This window comes from Lepisma saccharinum, chromosome 4, assembly GCF_977018435.1.
Source record: "Lepisma saccharinum chromosome 4, izLepSacc3.1, whole genome shotgun sequence".
In the NCBI taxonomy this organism is placed as follows: Eukaryota; Metazoa; Arthropoda; class Insecta; order Zygentoma; family Lepismatidae; genus Lepisma; species Lepisma saccharinum.
In genome coordinates this window covers 16168992-16184332 of record NC_139232.1, presented here as the reverse complement: position 1 = coordinate 16184332, position 15341 = coordinate 16168992, and the positions used below count along the sequence as shown (strand labels likewise).

At 39.3% G+C, this 15341-nt stretch overlaps 1 protein-coding gene across 2 annotated transcripts in view; it reads right to left on the bottom strand.

Moving 5' to 3' along the window:
- Positions 1–15341, bottom strand: part of LOC145987103 (pickpocket protein 28-like) — a 39381-nt gene that overhangs the window by 22602 nt on the left and 1438 nt on the right. Inside the window, exons 2-4 of one of the 2 annotated variants that reach the window (XM_083121578.1) lie at positions 13097–13235; positions 3073–3352; positions 299–355 (exon numbers count right to left, since the gene is read on the bottom strand). In XM_083121578.1, coding sequence (XP_082977704.1) covers positions 299–355; positions 3073–3352; positions 13097–13235 — 476 coding nt within the window. The remainder of the gene's footprint in view (positions 1–298; positions 356–3072; positions 3353–13096; positions 13236–15341) is intronic. The other variant, XM_083121579.1, reaches the window with a different exon arrangement.

The following is a 15341-nucleotide window of genomic DNA, read 5'->3' as shown; positions in this document are numbered from 1 at the left end:
TAGCGATGGGTGACATTAGTACCCCATGCGCCTAACTGAGAGTAAAGGAACGGTAACTTAGTTACTTTTAAGATGTAACTAACACTGATACCTTTAAAGAAGAATGGACAACACTTTATCCAACTTTCTTCCTATCTCTACCTTTCCTGTGTTTTTCTATCATTATTTTCAACTCCCGTTGAAGTTAACCTAATGAGGAAACCCGAACCAACCATCCAACCTGGATGTTTACAAGCAAGTTGCCTGAAGTTTTGAGATATATTCATTACAATTGAAGGCCCTACTGCTTCATACTTACCACTGTTGTTCTTGAGGCACGGTACAGCAGTTGGTCTACATGGCTGGGAGAAGTTACCTGTGGAAAAAAATACACTGAAAATCCAGTACCAACAGGTATGTTACCAGTCCTAGAATTTTAATACAACTTGAAAATCAAATTACGTGATTAACAGTACAGAATGTTAAAACATTGAATTGAAAATATTTCCACAACCGCCTTAAACCCAAAATTAAGCTATTAAGTTTGAATTTATATTATGAACTTTTTCTTTGTGATTGAAAGTATTCGAGAAATACTTTACATTTTGTAAAGAAAAGTTGCTAACAAAGAAATTAATTGTCCATTCAACGCCAAGTAACCAAAATATGCAAAGCAGTAATTTATGTCAGATCTTTAAGCATTTTTGACAGAATGAATAATTAAATCTGCAGTTTGCGATACACCGTTGACCATAGAAACTTGAACGACCACGAAAGTGATTTTTTATTTGTAAGCTTTGTGATTCCAAGTAGCTTTTCTACTTTTTTATGTAAATAGCGATGATTAGGATGAATAATGATTAGATGAAGTTGACGAACGGACACTCTAAAAGGACTGCCCATACTCACGCCAGGACTCGAACTTGGAACCGTATTTTGGCGAGATCGCGATCGGCAACTTGGCCATAAATTACAGAAATTACTATTGCTATTGGAATATTTTAATATCGTAAGACACTATCCATTTGGGAAGATTTACAGAATAATAGCGTTTCGTGAAAATGTATATTTGTATATGCCTAAATAGTATACAGGTTGTACCAAAAGTGATATCGCAAATTGAAACGGTGAAAAGTACGCGATAGTAGAAGCAACAATATCTCAGTAAACATGAAGTCGCAAACAAACTGTTTGCGAGATAATTGCGAATACATTGTTACGATACGGCACTGTTGTTCAGTTTTAAACAAAGAAACCTCGGAGTGCGGAAGGAGGCAAGCGTACAAACAATCAAGTCAGTGGTGGATCGTAACCATACATTCGGAAGTATGTCGCAAACGGTTTCTTTGATACTTCATGTTTACTGATACGTCTTTGCTTCTACAATCGCGTACTTTTCACCGTTTCAATTTGTGCTTTCACTTCTGGTACACCCTGTATATTGCATAAATGCAAATGTCTATTTCTCACGAATCTACCAGAAATTTCATAGAATTGACCGATGGCGTAGTGTTAACGTTGTCGCCGTTTAATCAAGGGGTCCCCTGGTTCGATACCCAGTGGAGGCACATGCACTGAACGCAACTCCAACTGGCGGCTGGGAAACAGCGAATCAACGATCACTTAAATTTTCTTCGACCGAAATCGGGTATTTGCGAGTCACAAGGTACCGAACGTTGTTCGCGAGATGAAACAAATGAGCGCTGGGTCCACCACACGTTGCCAAACGTACTGTAAAACGCGAGAGAGTCTTCTCGGGCAACGGTATTGCCAGTACCAGAAATCAGCAGAGTGTTAATGGTACAACTTCACACGTGGTCCTACACGAGAGAGTTTCACACGCAGATACTCTACAAACACGCAAATAGACAACTGGCGAAAACAGAAGTACGCTTGGCAACGTTGCTTCGGGAGAGCAATGTGACCCTTTGAGCTTTAACTTCGCAACTGAGTTTGTTGACACCCATCGAGCAACACACCCCCGAAGATGATTGGGGGACAGAAAGGGCCAGAAATAGCCGTCAAGGTCAGCCGCCAGATGGAGTTGCGTTCAGTAGTAGTTTGGATCCCAATCCTCGAAGTCCAGTCCCGTTTAGCTTTTCTGTGCATGATGTGGACTTAAGAATAAACTCAAGGTCTATTCATCGATAAAAATTGACTACCGAGATAGGGAATAAAAAGATTGATATGTAAGGATGCAGCTGGACCTTCAGGATGGGTAGTGGTAACTTTGCCGCCTTGTAACCAAGGTGTCCCGGGTTCGACTCCCGGTGGACAGCTAGATCTTGAAATATTCGGTTCGCTGCATGGTGCTATGTGTGTTGCCTACCTCTACGGCGATAAAATGAACTTCAATAGCAACTCTCCAATAGAAAGTTCGGCCAATTGTTAATGTTATTGATTTGCTTTATTTTACTTCGCTTTTTGTGCCACTTTTGGCTAATTTGCGCAGATGGGGATGAATGATGATATGACGAAATTGAATGGACACTCACAAGTATCCATGTCCAGGCTGGGATTCAAACCCGGGACCCCTGGCGTCGTAGCGCGATGTACTAACCACTACGCCATCGGGAGAAAACCTGCCGTTCTGTTTTCACACTGTTGTACCCAAGGAGGAGTTGGTGATAATAATACCCCCCCTTTTTTGGACTACCATAAAAAAAAAATTAAGAAATGTCTCACTGCGACGCTGAGAAGCCGGTTTTGATATCCGGGATGGGTGATCTAAGGGTCGGCATTTTTTCGGCCCTGTCCCCGCATAAAGCGGCTCTGGGACTCATCCAGCCTCAAATCAATGGGTACCTGGGGTCAACTCTGGGAGGTAAAGGTGGCCGGAGCGCGATTCTGATCACATCACTTCCAAAATGGGCGAGATCGAGAATATGTGGGGCCCTATTCCCACAATCCCTAAATATGCCTTCATGGCAAGGTGCTATATGCACGGGGAACAACCTTACCGTTACTTTTTAGGAATTACTTCTAAGAAAAGAAAAGATGAGTTAACCTGCTTTAGGGTTGTATTTATTGTGGATATCGAGACACGCCGCTGTGTTTTCACTATAAACACCCACACTACTCGCACACACGTACCTATCGGGGGAAAGAAGTGAGGATGGCACCCGCATATGCTTTCCAGATGCGCGACTTTGCATTCCATGATGCAGTTGTCTCTGCTGTACACCCTGTACGTGCGGAGGAGCTCCGACTCGTGATCAAAGCGGCAGTTCCTTTGATGTGGCTTAAGATCCCGGACGCCATCCGTGCTAAAGATGTCCGCCGCGGTGACTGCCACGAACACCTCCCTCTTGGGCGGCGTCACGAAGGCCTTCTGGGACATGGCGGGAAAGCTCTCTGGGTGATGGATCAGGATCTGGAAGAAAGACGCTGTGATTAGTTTATCCAGTTTTTCACGTGGGGGTGTAAATGTAAATCTGGAACCATAGTCATCGTAAATCGGGCCTTTAGGAACAATCTTAAGAGGGCGTCGAAGAATTTTAGGGAGTGTGAGTGTAAATTTAGAGCCATATTGACAATATATTGTGCCTTTGTGAACAATCTTAGAGGGTATCGTGGAATTGTAGGGGGTTTGTGGGTGTGTAAATAAATCATTGGCTGTGATGTCAGTGCACCTCAATTATAGTAAAGCACCTGTTCAACAAAGTAATTTAAATTGAAATTCAGTACCTATTTATTTGTTTGGCATGTGGAAGGTTTATCCTACCACTATTCTAAGCCAGTAAACCAAAATATCAGTGGTTCTTAATTGGGGGCAGAGGTCTTCATTTTAATTGAACCTTCCTCACTCTCACCCTCGCGGCTAGTAGCGTTTGTCCTCACTCTGACCATTACCTTCTCTATTTGAAAGCCTCATGGCTTGCTCCGGGCACGTGACTAAGCGTCATCAACTGGAGGCGAGATAGCCGCCATGTTCGATTTGCTTCTTCGGAATCAATGTTGGACCTTTTTAGTGAATATAGAATTGTAATGCAAATTTGAGAACTGTAATCGAGTTTACATGACGTGTAAATATGCTTAAATATGCAAGAGGTATGGTGTAGTGTTGTGTGCTCAATTGCAGAAGCAATTATGATGAAAAAGGTAAGAGTAACGTTCAAATTTCTTCAAGATGTTGCTCAAAATGAGAAATGTTTAGTGCAATTCCATGTGATTCGGTCCCTACGAAAAGATACATGTTAAGTAACAAATGTTTTATCCTCATAAATAAATAAGAGTAAATAGTTCATGTGTCCGGAATAGTCATCTAATATACTCCTAAATGTGGTCATGTTTTATCTCTTGTCAATATTTTTTTTAGACATATCAAATAATTTATACTGAATTACAAACGTTGGTTAACGTTAAGATTATTGCTTATGATTTCAAATTAATTTGTTTCAAGATTTAGTCAACATTTAAAATATTACGTTCTTGTCGACCAAAGCAGTTTGCTAGTGTAAATTTTATGCAAGCATTCGATAAAATATTCGTATTATTAACACAAATTTTCAGTTTCAAAATATGCTTAATGAAAGAAAGCTATACAACGGGACAAAGTTGATACATGTGTTCATTTACATTCTTATTTTACCCCGCTTTATGCTTCTTTATGCTAATCGGAGGCTAATGGAAGATATGTTGTGCATTCAAATACAAGGGTGCGATGTGTATCCAAGAATATATTACTTATGTTTCAAATTCAAATGTTTTCACACAGAAAACTGTTTCATATGAACTGCTTTTTATTATTTGTCTTTTTAAAGCTTCGATGTTCGTAACTTTGATTATTAAATCAGTGATAGTGTTTATTGTTTCATAATTTATTAACATTCTTCACGATTTTATTAACAGAGTGTAAAAACAGTGTAAGGAAATATTCCAAATGTTTATTTCCAAATTGAACGCTAAGATCGAAATATTAATCTGCTTTCTCTTTTCAATGAAAATGTTGAAACTCTTAAGTTATTTTCACAGATCTTACTAACGACAATGAAAAGATTCAATTTGTTTATTATCTTTCGCTCAATAAAGTCAGTAGGGTCGAAATTACAACGTGAGAAATGATTTAGGTTTAGTCCTTATTCACAGAAATGTAACATTGCCCTTGTACCAATTTCTTTCGCTTTTGATGCAAGGATATAGAAATTAAGTTTCTGTATTGAGATTGTATAGCTACACAGAATATCTGCATTATCTGATTGATTAATTTTGGGTAAAGTTAAAGACAATTTAACTGATTAGGTAACTTGGAAAGTTTACGGCAACCTAACATGGGGGTTTTGATTTAGCCAACAAAAGTTCATACAAAAGCGGTTACGAGTTTTACTGTAGCTGACAAAATATTCCCGATAATATTTTTCAAAGATATAGAATGTTTAAATTTTTCCGCCAGGAAGTTTCTAACGGTTTTCTGCTCTTTCTTTGTGCTATGGTAGGAATTTTTGTGGTGGCCATAGTGACTTCCTGAATGAAATTTTGGTGTAAATATTCAATATTCTAGTTTTTTCTTCTAACTATATTCGTCGGCAGGTTAAATGTCAAAATTTAACTTCTTAAAAGAAATAAATATACCTTAATTTTCTACGGTAAAATTACGCCAAGGGGTTTACAGCGCCTCCAGATGATGACGTCTTGTCTGAGCGCTGTGCCCTGAACCTCAAGATGGTCTTGCTCTGGCACGCCCTTACCCTCACTACTCCCCCAACCCCTCGCCCTCCCTCACTGTCGCCTTCACAATTTTTTGCGGAGGGTGAGGTTGAGGTCTGCCACCAGGAGGGTCGCCTTCTGGATTTTGAACATCTCTGCGACGTGTCTGGGTATTGTCGTGTCGTGATGCCTGTGGCCAGTGGCGGCGATTGGGTTCCAAAACCGAGGGACCAAGGTGCAAAAACGGGGGGACAAAGACATTATATTTCCCTTGTAGATAAGGTTTAGCATAGTGCGTGGGCAAAATTGACTGCCTGTGGTTCGGAACAACAGTATGACTGTTCCAAGCCAAAAAAACTGAACTTTTGATTGTTTTCTTTACTTAGCGTCGCTTTTCTGCCACATTTGACTAATTGCGCGGATTAGGATGAGTGACGATATTCATTCATTCATTGTTTTCTGCCTAATTGGCAGGTTTTTCACTGCAATCTCCAGCTTTCCCTGTTCTCTGCCTTACGCTTCGTAATAGCATACGACCCAGTTAATTTAATATCATCCATAAGCTGATATCTCTTTCTTCCACGGACTTTTCTTCCTTCAACCATTCCCTCCAAGGCATCTCTTAGCAGGCAGTTTCTTCTTAGACAGTGTCCTAACCAGTTTCTTTTCCTCTTCTTGATGGTCTCCAGTATAGATCTTTTTTCACCAACTCTTTTCAGTACGGCTTCGTTTCTTACCTTGTCCGTCCATTTTACACGCTCCATTTTTCGCCATGTCCACATTTCAAAAGCTTCGAGTCGTTTCTCTTCATTTCTTCTCAATGTCCAGGTTTCTGCACCATATAGTGCTACACTCCACACAAAACATTTCACTAATCTCTTCCTTAGACCTATGTCCATGGGTCCACAAAAAACCTTTTTTCTTCTATTGAAAGCTTCTTTTGCTATTGCGATTCTCATTTTCACTTCTTGGTTGCAGCTCATGTCACTGCTTATAGTGCATCCGAGGTACTTGAAGCTATCCACTTGCTGGATTCTTTCATTGTTTGCTCTCACATTAATATTCCTTGGTTTCCGTCCTATAGCCATTGCCTTTGTCTTCTTTACATTAATCTTCATTCCATACTGCTCACAGCTGCTGTTTAACTCTTCTAACATACTATTTATGGTTATTTCATCCTCAGCGAATAATGCCATGTCATCAGCAAATCTTATGCAGTTTATTCTTCTTCCTCCCAATTTGACACCTCCTGTACCCTGGAAACAAGTTTTCACTATATCTTCTAAATAGATATTAAACAAAGTAGGCGATAGGCAGCATCCTTGTCGTACTCCTCTTCCAATTTCACAGCCTTCTGTCATTTCGTCTCCTGTTCTCACTTTAACTCGTTGATTCATGTATAAGTTGCTTAGAAGTCTTCTCTCTTTCCAATCTACACCAATTTTCTTCAGAATTTCTAAAAGTTTAACCCAATTCACTCTATCAAAGGCTTTCTCCAGGTCTACAAATACTACAAACACCTCCTTTCCTTTCTCTAAATATCTTTCCCCAATGGTCCTCAGTAAACCAATTGCATCCCTTGTACCTCTTCCTTTCCTGAAACCAAACTGTTCTTCCTCTAACTCGCCACTGACCTTCGAGTATAGGCGTCTGTTGTTCAGAATTCTTAGAAGAATTGATATGATGAAATTAATGAAAGTACATTCACAAAGAGCACCTATGTCGGATTTCGAACGCGGGACCCCGGGCGTCTTAGCGAGCAGTGCTAACAATTTCTCCACGTAGGTCGACTAACAACTGAACTTGTAGTTGATGAAGAGATGGCAGTTTCGCTAGTCAAATGTCACCTAGTGTCCTCCGATGAAGATTTTATTTGCTACTTCTAGCCATATATCCCAACCGCAAGGTTTGACATCACCCTCACTCGCCCTCATATGTCCTCACTCTTACGGGCCGCCCTCACCCTCCCGCACGCTCGCTCACAAGTCTTCCGTATGGTAGACACCTCTGATGGGATATACGAGGACTCGCTGATTTATCCTGCTACGCCAATTAGGAAGGCGGTGAGTAGAAAAATTCTGACAACCAATAGCAGTGAAGTCCTGTTGTCAATGGGCCATATTAGTGGTGACGTCAACAGCAGACAACTGAGCACGATTGAGTCCAAACAAAGATACCACGTGTTTTTAGTCACTTCTATACCATTGGATTTTTTATCTCAAGTGGTAGTTTTAATGATTGAGACAGCAGTTATGAAACAAAACTGGGATGTTTATCGTACATTTATGTAAAGATGAGATTTCGGAGAATACATCAATATATTACACATAACTTACAGAGCAAAAGGTAAAGAATAACTGGGATAAGCAAATCAAGCATTTTTAAAGAAAATGCAGCCATTCTGCTTCCGAACACAGCCGAAGCTCAACCGAGTTCAACTCGTAGCCAAGAGTGACGCTGGCGATTGAAATGATGGGAGTCAGAAACCTTACTTGACTACAGCGGCGCCGCCTATTGGCTGCTGTTCCGGATCGGAAGCAGGTTAGGAGCATTCACTTTATTTGATTTCTTGCTCCAGAATTCTATATCTTATCCTTTGCACGGCATGTGTAATATAAGGCGTATTCTCCGAAATTTCATTTTTACATTCATGTACGACACACATCACGATATTGTTTCATAACTGTTGTCTGAATCCTTAAAGCTACCCCTTCCGATACAAAATCCAATGTTATAGAATATGCCAGAACCACGTGACATCTTTGTTTGGACTTTGTGTTGCTGAGTGATGTCACGCTAATATGGTGCATTCTTCACTCCCCTTTATTGTGAGGTAGGGGTAAGGGAAAAAAGAAGAACCAGAAATAAATTATTTGCTATTTGTGTAATGATATATTGGCCAGCGAAATACACGGAATATTGATAATAGAATTCGGTTCTTCTTGTGACGTTCGTCTGGCAACAGCGCAGTCGTTCACCAGTAGCATGTCAAAGTGCTCAACGGCCTTCATACTTGGTGTTCTGTATAATATCCTCACAAATATTTCTTAACACCATCTTCTGAAATGTATTACAAATACCAATTTATGATCATATTGGCAACACATTTAACATTACACCCGTCCCTCCTAAAAAGAGCTTACAACTCACAGACAGAAAATTTGGATAAACTCACTTTGCAGATTTGTGAGGTATCAAGGAGTACATCGTGATACATATCAATAGTCCACTTACTATTTTTACATCAAACAGGATCGAAAACCCACTATCTATTAATAGTACCTATTCCCCACTACACATTTTAAGAAGCAGTTGTTCTCCTTGACCCCTCCAATGGAAAGGATGGTTCCTCCATGTAAATCCATCGACATATATGAAGCCCTGGCTTTGAAGCAGTGGAGTTAATTACAAATGTTGTGCAACCCTCGTGGGTGAAGAAAGCTCAATAGTTTTCAAGACAAGGGAAGGGGCTAGTAAATATACATCGTTTCCCCTTGTGTTGTCAAATATAGAGACGGTGTTACAACAATGGTGTTCGTATCAGAGACTAGATTTTGGTTTATTAGCTTCCCATTTTGGGCGAATTCAAGTTTTTACTGGTAAAGCATAAAGAAGGAATAGCAAAAGTAGCAAATATGTACAAGCAAGGGCACTACCCTCTTTCCCAATATATATGGAACAAGTGAACGAAAACAAGTTTCTGCGCAAGTAGTGACGCGAGACGGCTCCACCAATGAGCACTTGAGAGGAACGGGTTTGCGTGAAGGAGAAAAATCGTCCGCAGTAACCAGCCTTCCCAGCAACGTCTACTGCTTTGCTCTGCCCACTCGATCCCCCTATTTTCTGCCGCTATGTGCGTCGTTACTCCAGAGATAGCTAGGATAGGGTATAGAGCAAAGCTAAACATAGGGGGCGTGATTCCTTTACCTTACCGACGTTTGACAGAGATCTTACTGCCATGACAAATATGTAAAAAGTTGAAGTACGAGTGTGAATCGTAATAATCAAGTGTGAAAAAAAATAAATCATATTATAGCAATTTCTTACTCTGCCCTTTTCTGTTTAGTGAAAATTGTTTATGTTCTGAGGACATAAAACTTCCTTGAGGTCTCCTTGTGCAGTGTAACCTTGATATCTCGAACTTGAGGGGAAAAAGAAAAAAATATAGGTATCAAGGATTTCGACGTACCAAGGTTCGAATTATTGAAGGCCAAAATAGCCGACTTCGAGTTATAGAGGTCTAAAGTTTATTGACCCTTTTGAAAGTGGGCACTACGTATGCCTATAACGTACGAAGCATCAATCTAAGGTAATACGTATACTGTACAGTACAACGTACGTAGAAATAAATGTTCACTGAAATCATAACCTGCAACATTTATGTACGTTACGTATGTATGAACACTGCTACAACACACAGTAAGCACATTAACAATGATGGTTACACATACACGGCAAGGTGGAGCAGTTCAATTCCAGACACGATTGTTGATCACCTGACATTGTACGTACACACTCTTCACTTCGACTTATTGAGGTCCGTGCGACTAAAACTTCGAGTTGCAGAGGTGATTAGAATTTAACTTCGACTCATAGAGGTTTCTCATAGATTACCTTCGAGTTATTGAGCTCGAACGGCATTCCATAAACTGTACACAAATTCGTCTTATCAAGGTTTTATTCGAGTCGTTGAGGTAAAATGGGTATTGAGTGTTATGGACAATTCAAGGGGATTAGAAAAAATTCGACTTATCAAGAAATTCGAGTGTTGAGGTTCGAGTTATCAAGGTTGCACTCTATTGTATTTGAAGCAATAATTTTAACAATGGGCTAAATCGTATTCTGCTTTAATTTTTTATATCAATTCACAAGTATTAATAAAACATTTTATTTAGTATTATCTTCAGGTTGGGAAAAGTATGCTACCTGTTTGGATTTCTATATTTCATAATTTTTAAGTTTTGAGTTTATTTTTTACTTTTAATTAATCTGTTAATTTTCGTTAGACTTATTGACCTTGCGTAAGAATACGTAAGAAAAATGATTGCTTAGTCATTCTTTTCTTCTGTGCGCCATCTGTGATTTTGTGTAGTTTCCACAAATTTAAGAGACTGAAATTATCCTCATAATTAGGACTAGGATGTTTATGACCTAAAACAGTGACTGTGATTAGGGGGGCGAGGTGGGGGCCCGCATTACGCTAAATCTTTTCTCAAAGGGAAATATACTATATTTGCCCCCCCCCCCCCCAGTTTTGGCACTTTGCCTCCTGGTTTTGGAACCCAATCGCCGCCACTGCCTAAAAATCACCAAAATATGCAAAAAAAAATGTGCTCTTATGACCTAAAATTTTCAAAAATATGCACTGTAGTTTGAAAAATATGTCCTAACAACTGAACTGTTTCAAACATCAATATTTAAGATGCTGAGATACTTTCACGTACAAGTTTTGTTCACTTTACAAGCCCTTCAGTGGCGGCGATTAGGAGGGCGAGGGGGCAGTTGCCATCACCACTTTTAGCCAGTTTTGCCCCCGAACTATGATAAATCTTATATACAAAGGGAAATATATTGTGTTTGCCTCCTCCCGGTTTTGGAACTCAATCGCCGCCACTGTGTACCAATTAATACTTTCTATAAGTTTTCAAGCAAAAATTCAGCCAACAAAACCTTGTACTGAGAGAAGCTTCTTTCTACTTCGGCTGACACACGAGGAGTACAGGTATAATGCCATTCGGCTCAAGTTCTGTACATAGGCGTGCGCAGACTCTCTAATTAGGGGTGGTGGTGGCAAAAGGCTTGATGAAAGTTCAGTCGGAGAAAGATTAACCTCATACCATCTCACTGTTTTATTGTATTGATGGGTACTAAACAAGGGCGTATATAGTGTGTGTCGGGACACACCGAAAATCACTCTATTAGAAGAATTCCAGCTTCCGTACCACAAACGATGTCTGTTCACCGTTATCTTTCTCTCTGTGGTGCAGACTAATTTACATATAAACATGATTTCCTACAGCAGATTCAAAACAACTACATATAATTTATTCATTTCCAATGCGTGCCCAATTTATTCTGGGACCACGTAGATGAAACACAATTAGACTAACGAATAAAATGCCTGAGTCTTAATAACAAGTAGTTTGCTGGAGAACGAAATAAGAGAGTCCAGTTACATAGGAAATGGTCCGTCGTAGTTGCTTAGAACTTTTTCGGCTTGAAAATACTTTATTTTTAAAGATAATAATATTGTTTAACGATAATAAGATTCCCCTACACTAAATTTCGAAGTGAGATTATTAGGAGGGGCAACTGCCACCCCGTGCGCACGCCTATGGTTCTGTATAGTATCGACAGAAAAATGTTCAGGCAATAAAATTTTTGCAATATGATACCCTTCCCCCTCCAAGAAACTTTCCTCATTTTCGTTGTCAATAAAACTGTAAATAACTTGCATGGTGCTTGTGGTGAAGTGGGACAAGTGTTAACAAAAGTTAAGAAAGTTTTGAAAAAAAAGGCATCCTACATTGTGGTCTATTGGGAAAAAAAATATTTGGAGAAGAAGTTTCTCTCGATTTGAGCCAAATGACATTGATTTTCACCATTTTTTTAGGAAATAAACTGGGAATAATTGTAAGAATTCAACAACTTGAGTGAACATGAGAGTAAGAACGAACTCACTTTGAAAATGGCTGCATATTCTGAATATGACCGAAAATCTATCAAAATATGCTCCATCACGTAGGAATGGCCAAATATGCTTAAATATGCCCTTAAAAAACACACTTAGTTAATTAGTTTCTTCATGATATGAATTTCTATATATTTAGGGAACTCATCACCCTTACCAAAAAAAATATGCTAAGTCATAAAATTCCCAGCCCTACTCATCTTCACGGTGCTTGAAGATAATGGGAAACATAAGGTCCCACTTTCCTTAAGTTTTTCCGGGCGCATACTCGTACATGTTGTTTGGATATTTTCTTCCTTGCAAACAAGGTGGCAGGTTCGCCACTTGTAACAGTTAATTTAAAATGTAAATATTAACACTTCATAGGACATAAACTACATCTTTATGAACGTAGAATCACTTTTAAGAAATACATATTACACGCGTCTATTTCGCTGCACTCTTTGACACTCGGTGTAGTGCAGGTGTATCCCGGTGTCAGGCTGGTGCAAGAAAATGACGTTCAAATAAGTAGACGAATAGCGGTTTTCTAGTTCAGAAGATTCAACAAATGCCTGTCTGCTGCTTTAAACGTTCATTTCATTAGTTACCACGCACCACGTGACCATACACCACACCACTCCAGAACGTAGTGCAAACGGTGCAGACGCCAAATACACTACTTGACACCAAATCAACGAAGTAGATGCGTCGGTGTTGCACCGTGTAACCAACTAGGCTCGTGAGTGTGGAGAGAGAGAAAAGGCACCGAACTAGACGGAGCTATTCTTCACCCGTTACCTTAGCCCCAGAGGAGGAGTGCAGAGGGATGAAGTATTCTGATAACTGGGGATTCAGCAGCACTGTGAGGCCGACCTGAGGCCCAGCGCCGTTTACTCTGCGTGGATGGTCCAATGGGACGCCCTCTTCACCGGCTCCCCTGTTGAGAGAAATAGACACAAAGAACATGACACGGTCGTGCCAGGTTCAACAATAGGATAATAGTAGCAATAATAATAATACTATCAATACATTAATGCATGAACAACATGAGACTCTATGATGGTATACAAATGACACCTCTCAGAGCACGGGAAAACATTAAGATTTGCAGTCAAAACAAAACCCAGAACTTGCGTTTCACATATAGATTCAGAATCTATTTATTACGATTATGCGGTTCATAAAAAATATATACATAAGTGAACAAGGGCAAAATTATATCAACAAAACATATCAACTCAAACTGGTTGTCAGTCAAAATAGACGCACAAAGACAAATGAACAAATGAAAAATGGTTCAGAATCTGGGCCGACTGGCTCCTATTTATACTCTTTTTTTGTCGCCACAGACGACTAGTATCAGAATGGAAATTATATACGCAAAAGCGTGTAAAAAGTTAATACATACAATAACAAAATGCACAAAAGACACAGTAACAGCACAAAATTATAGAGTGCATTTTGCAATTAAAACATTCTTTAAATCACTCAAAACTTTACCAGAAAACTATAAAAACTAATAACGTGACGTCAGCTACAAGATTAATATATACAAGGCGGGACTGTGTACTTCAATAGTCAGACGTCACTGAAATATTATGAAAGTAAATAAAATATAGAAATAAATCGAAATCTGTATCACAAATAGATCGTAAATTACACAAAACAATAGCACAAATTATCGCGTGCTTAAAACTGTTCACGGGATATGTCCTTTCATTTCCACCCAAAAACATACACACGATTCCATGGTGAACCAAATACGTCACGCCAAACTTCTTACATCGAATTATGTGTTCGTGTTAATCACACACAGATACGGAACCAACACAACAGTTCGGCACAGTCACAGTGCGCAAGGGCAAACTTCTACCAACTAAAAACGAACACTGTTCATAAGTCTGTAGTGGCAAAATGAACTTGCTCGTGATCTCGGCGCAACCACAAGGGGGTCCCAGGAAGGACATGTCAAGAAATAGAGAACGGATCTCGGAATCGAAATATAACCTTAGGAGAACCAATTGTTCGTCAAGTACTTATTTGTAGGGGTGAGCCGCTAGCGATGCCGGGTATCGGAAAGTACCAGTTGAAATTCATCTACCGATACCAGCCGATAATTTTCCGGCATTTTGCTCTTTCACGTGGTTTGCAAAAATGACGCTCGACACTTTCGCGGAATCTAATTATCCTTGAAGTTATGCAAAATTCAAACTTTCTTTATATTTTTGCACCAATTTTCCACGAAAACATATTTTGTGATTACATAATACCTATTTAAATATTCTGATGCAATTCTTGAATATTCTAAAGCAAATTTCTTGGTAAATGGATACATACGAGATAATTGGAGAAGAATATTTACACACTAATATTGATCAATATTTTGAACAAAATTTTAATTATTGCATCTTTCAAGTATCGGTATCGGTGGGAATTGGTAAGAGTATCGGCATCGGTATCGGTTCAAAGAGGATTCGGCTTAGCCCTCCTTATTTGTGATTACTTTGAAACTGAAACAAGGTAGGGGACCTTATTATGAACAGACGTACCATACTTGTGTTCGATGCTTTGATGCCTCTGGTGGTTTTGATTAATTAAAATTTAATGGTTGTAATCTATGATTTAATTGAATACGAATAACACACCCCTTCTGCTCTGATCTATTTGTTCCTTATGTACACCCACCGGCAATAAAAATGGGACATATAGATCCTGAAATAGCCGATTCCCTGCAAAGCGTTATGTGTGTTGCCTAACTCTAAGGCAATAAGTGGATTTCAATGGCAACTTCTACCAACGCCGTAAAGTTATGCAACACATACAACACTTTGCAGGGAAGCTAATATTTCTGAATCTAGGTGCGGAATTTGTAAGAAATTGTTATAATGATGTCAGAATAATAATAAAGAGAAACACTGAAGTTGTTTAAGAATAACAATAGTGGGAAATATTGCAAGGAAAAACTGTACCTTTAAAATGACTAGTTAGTTGTAATTGGTAACTAGAAAATCACCGTCCTCCTAATGTTAAGGTAATTCAAAAA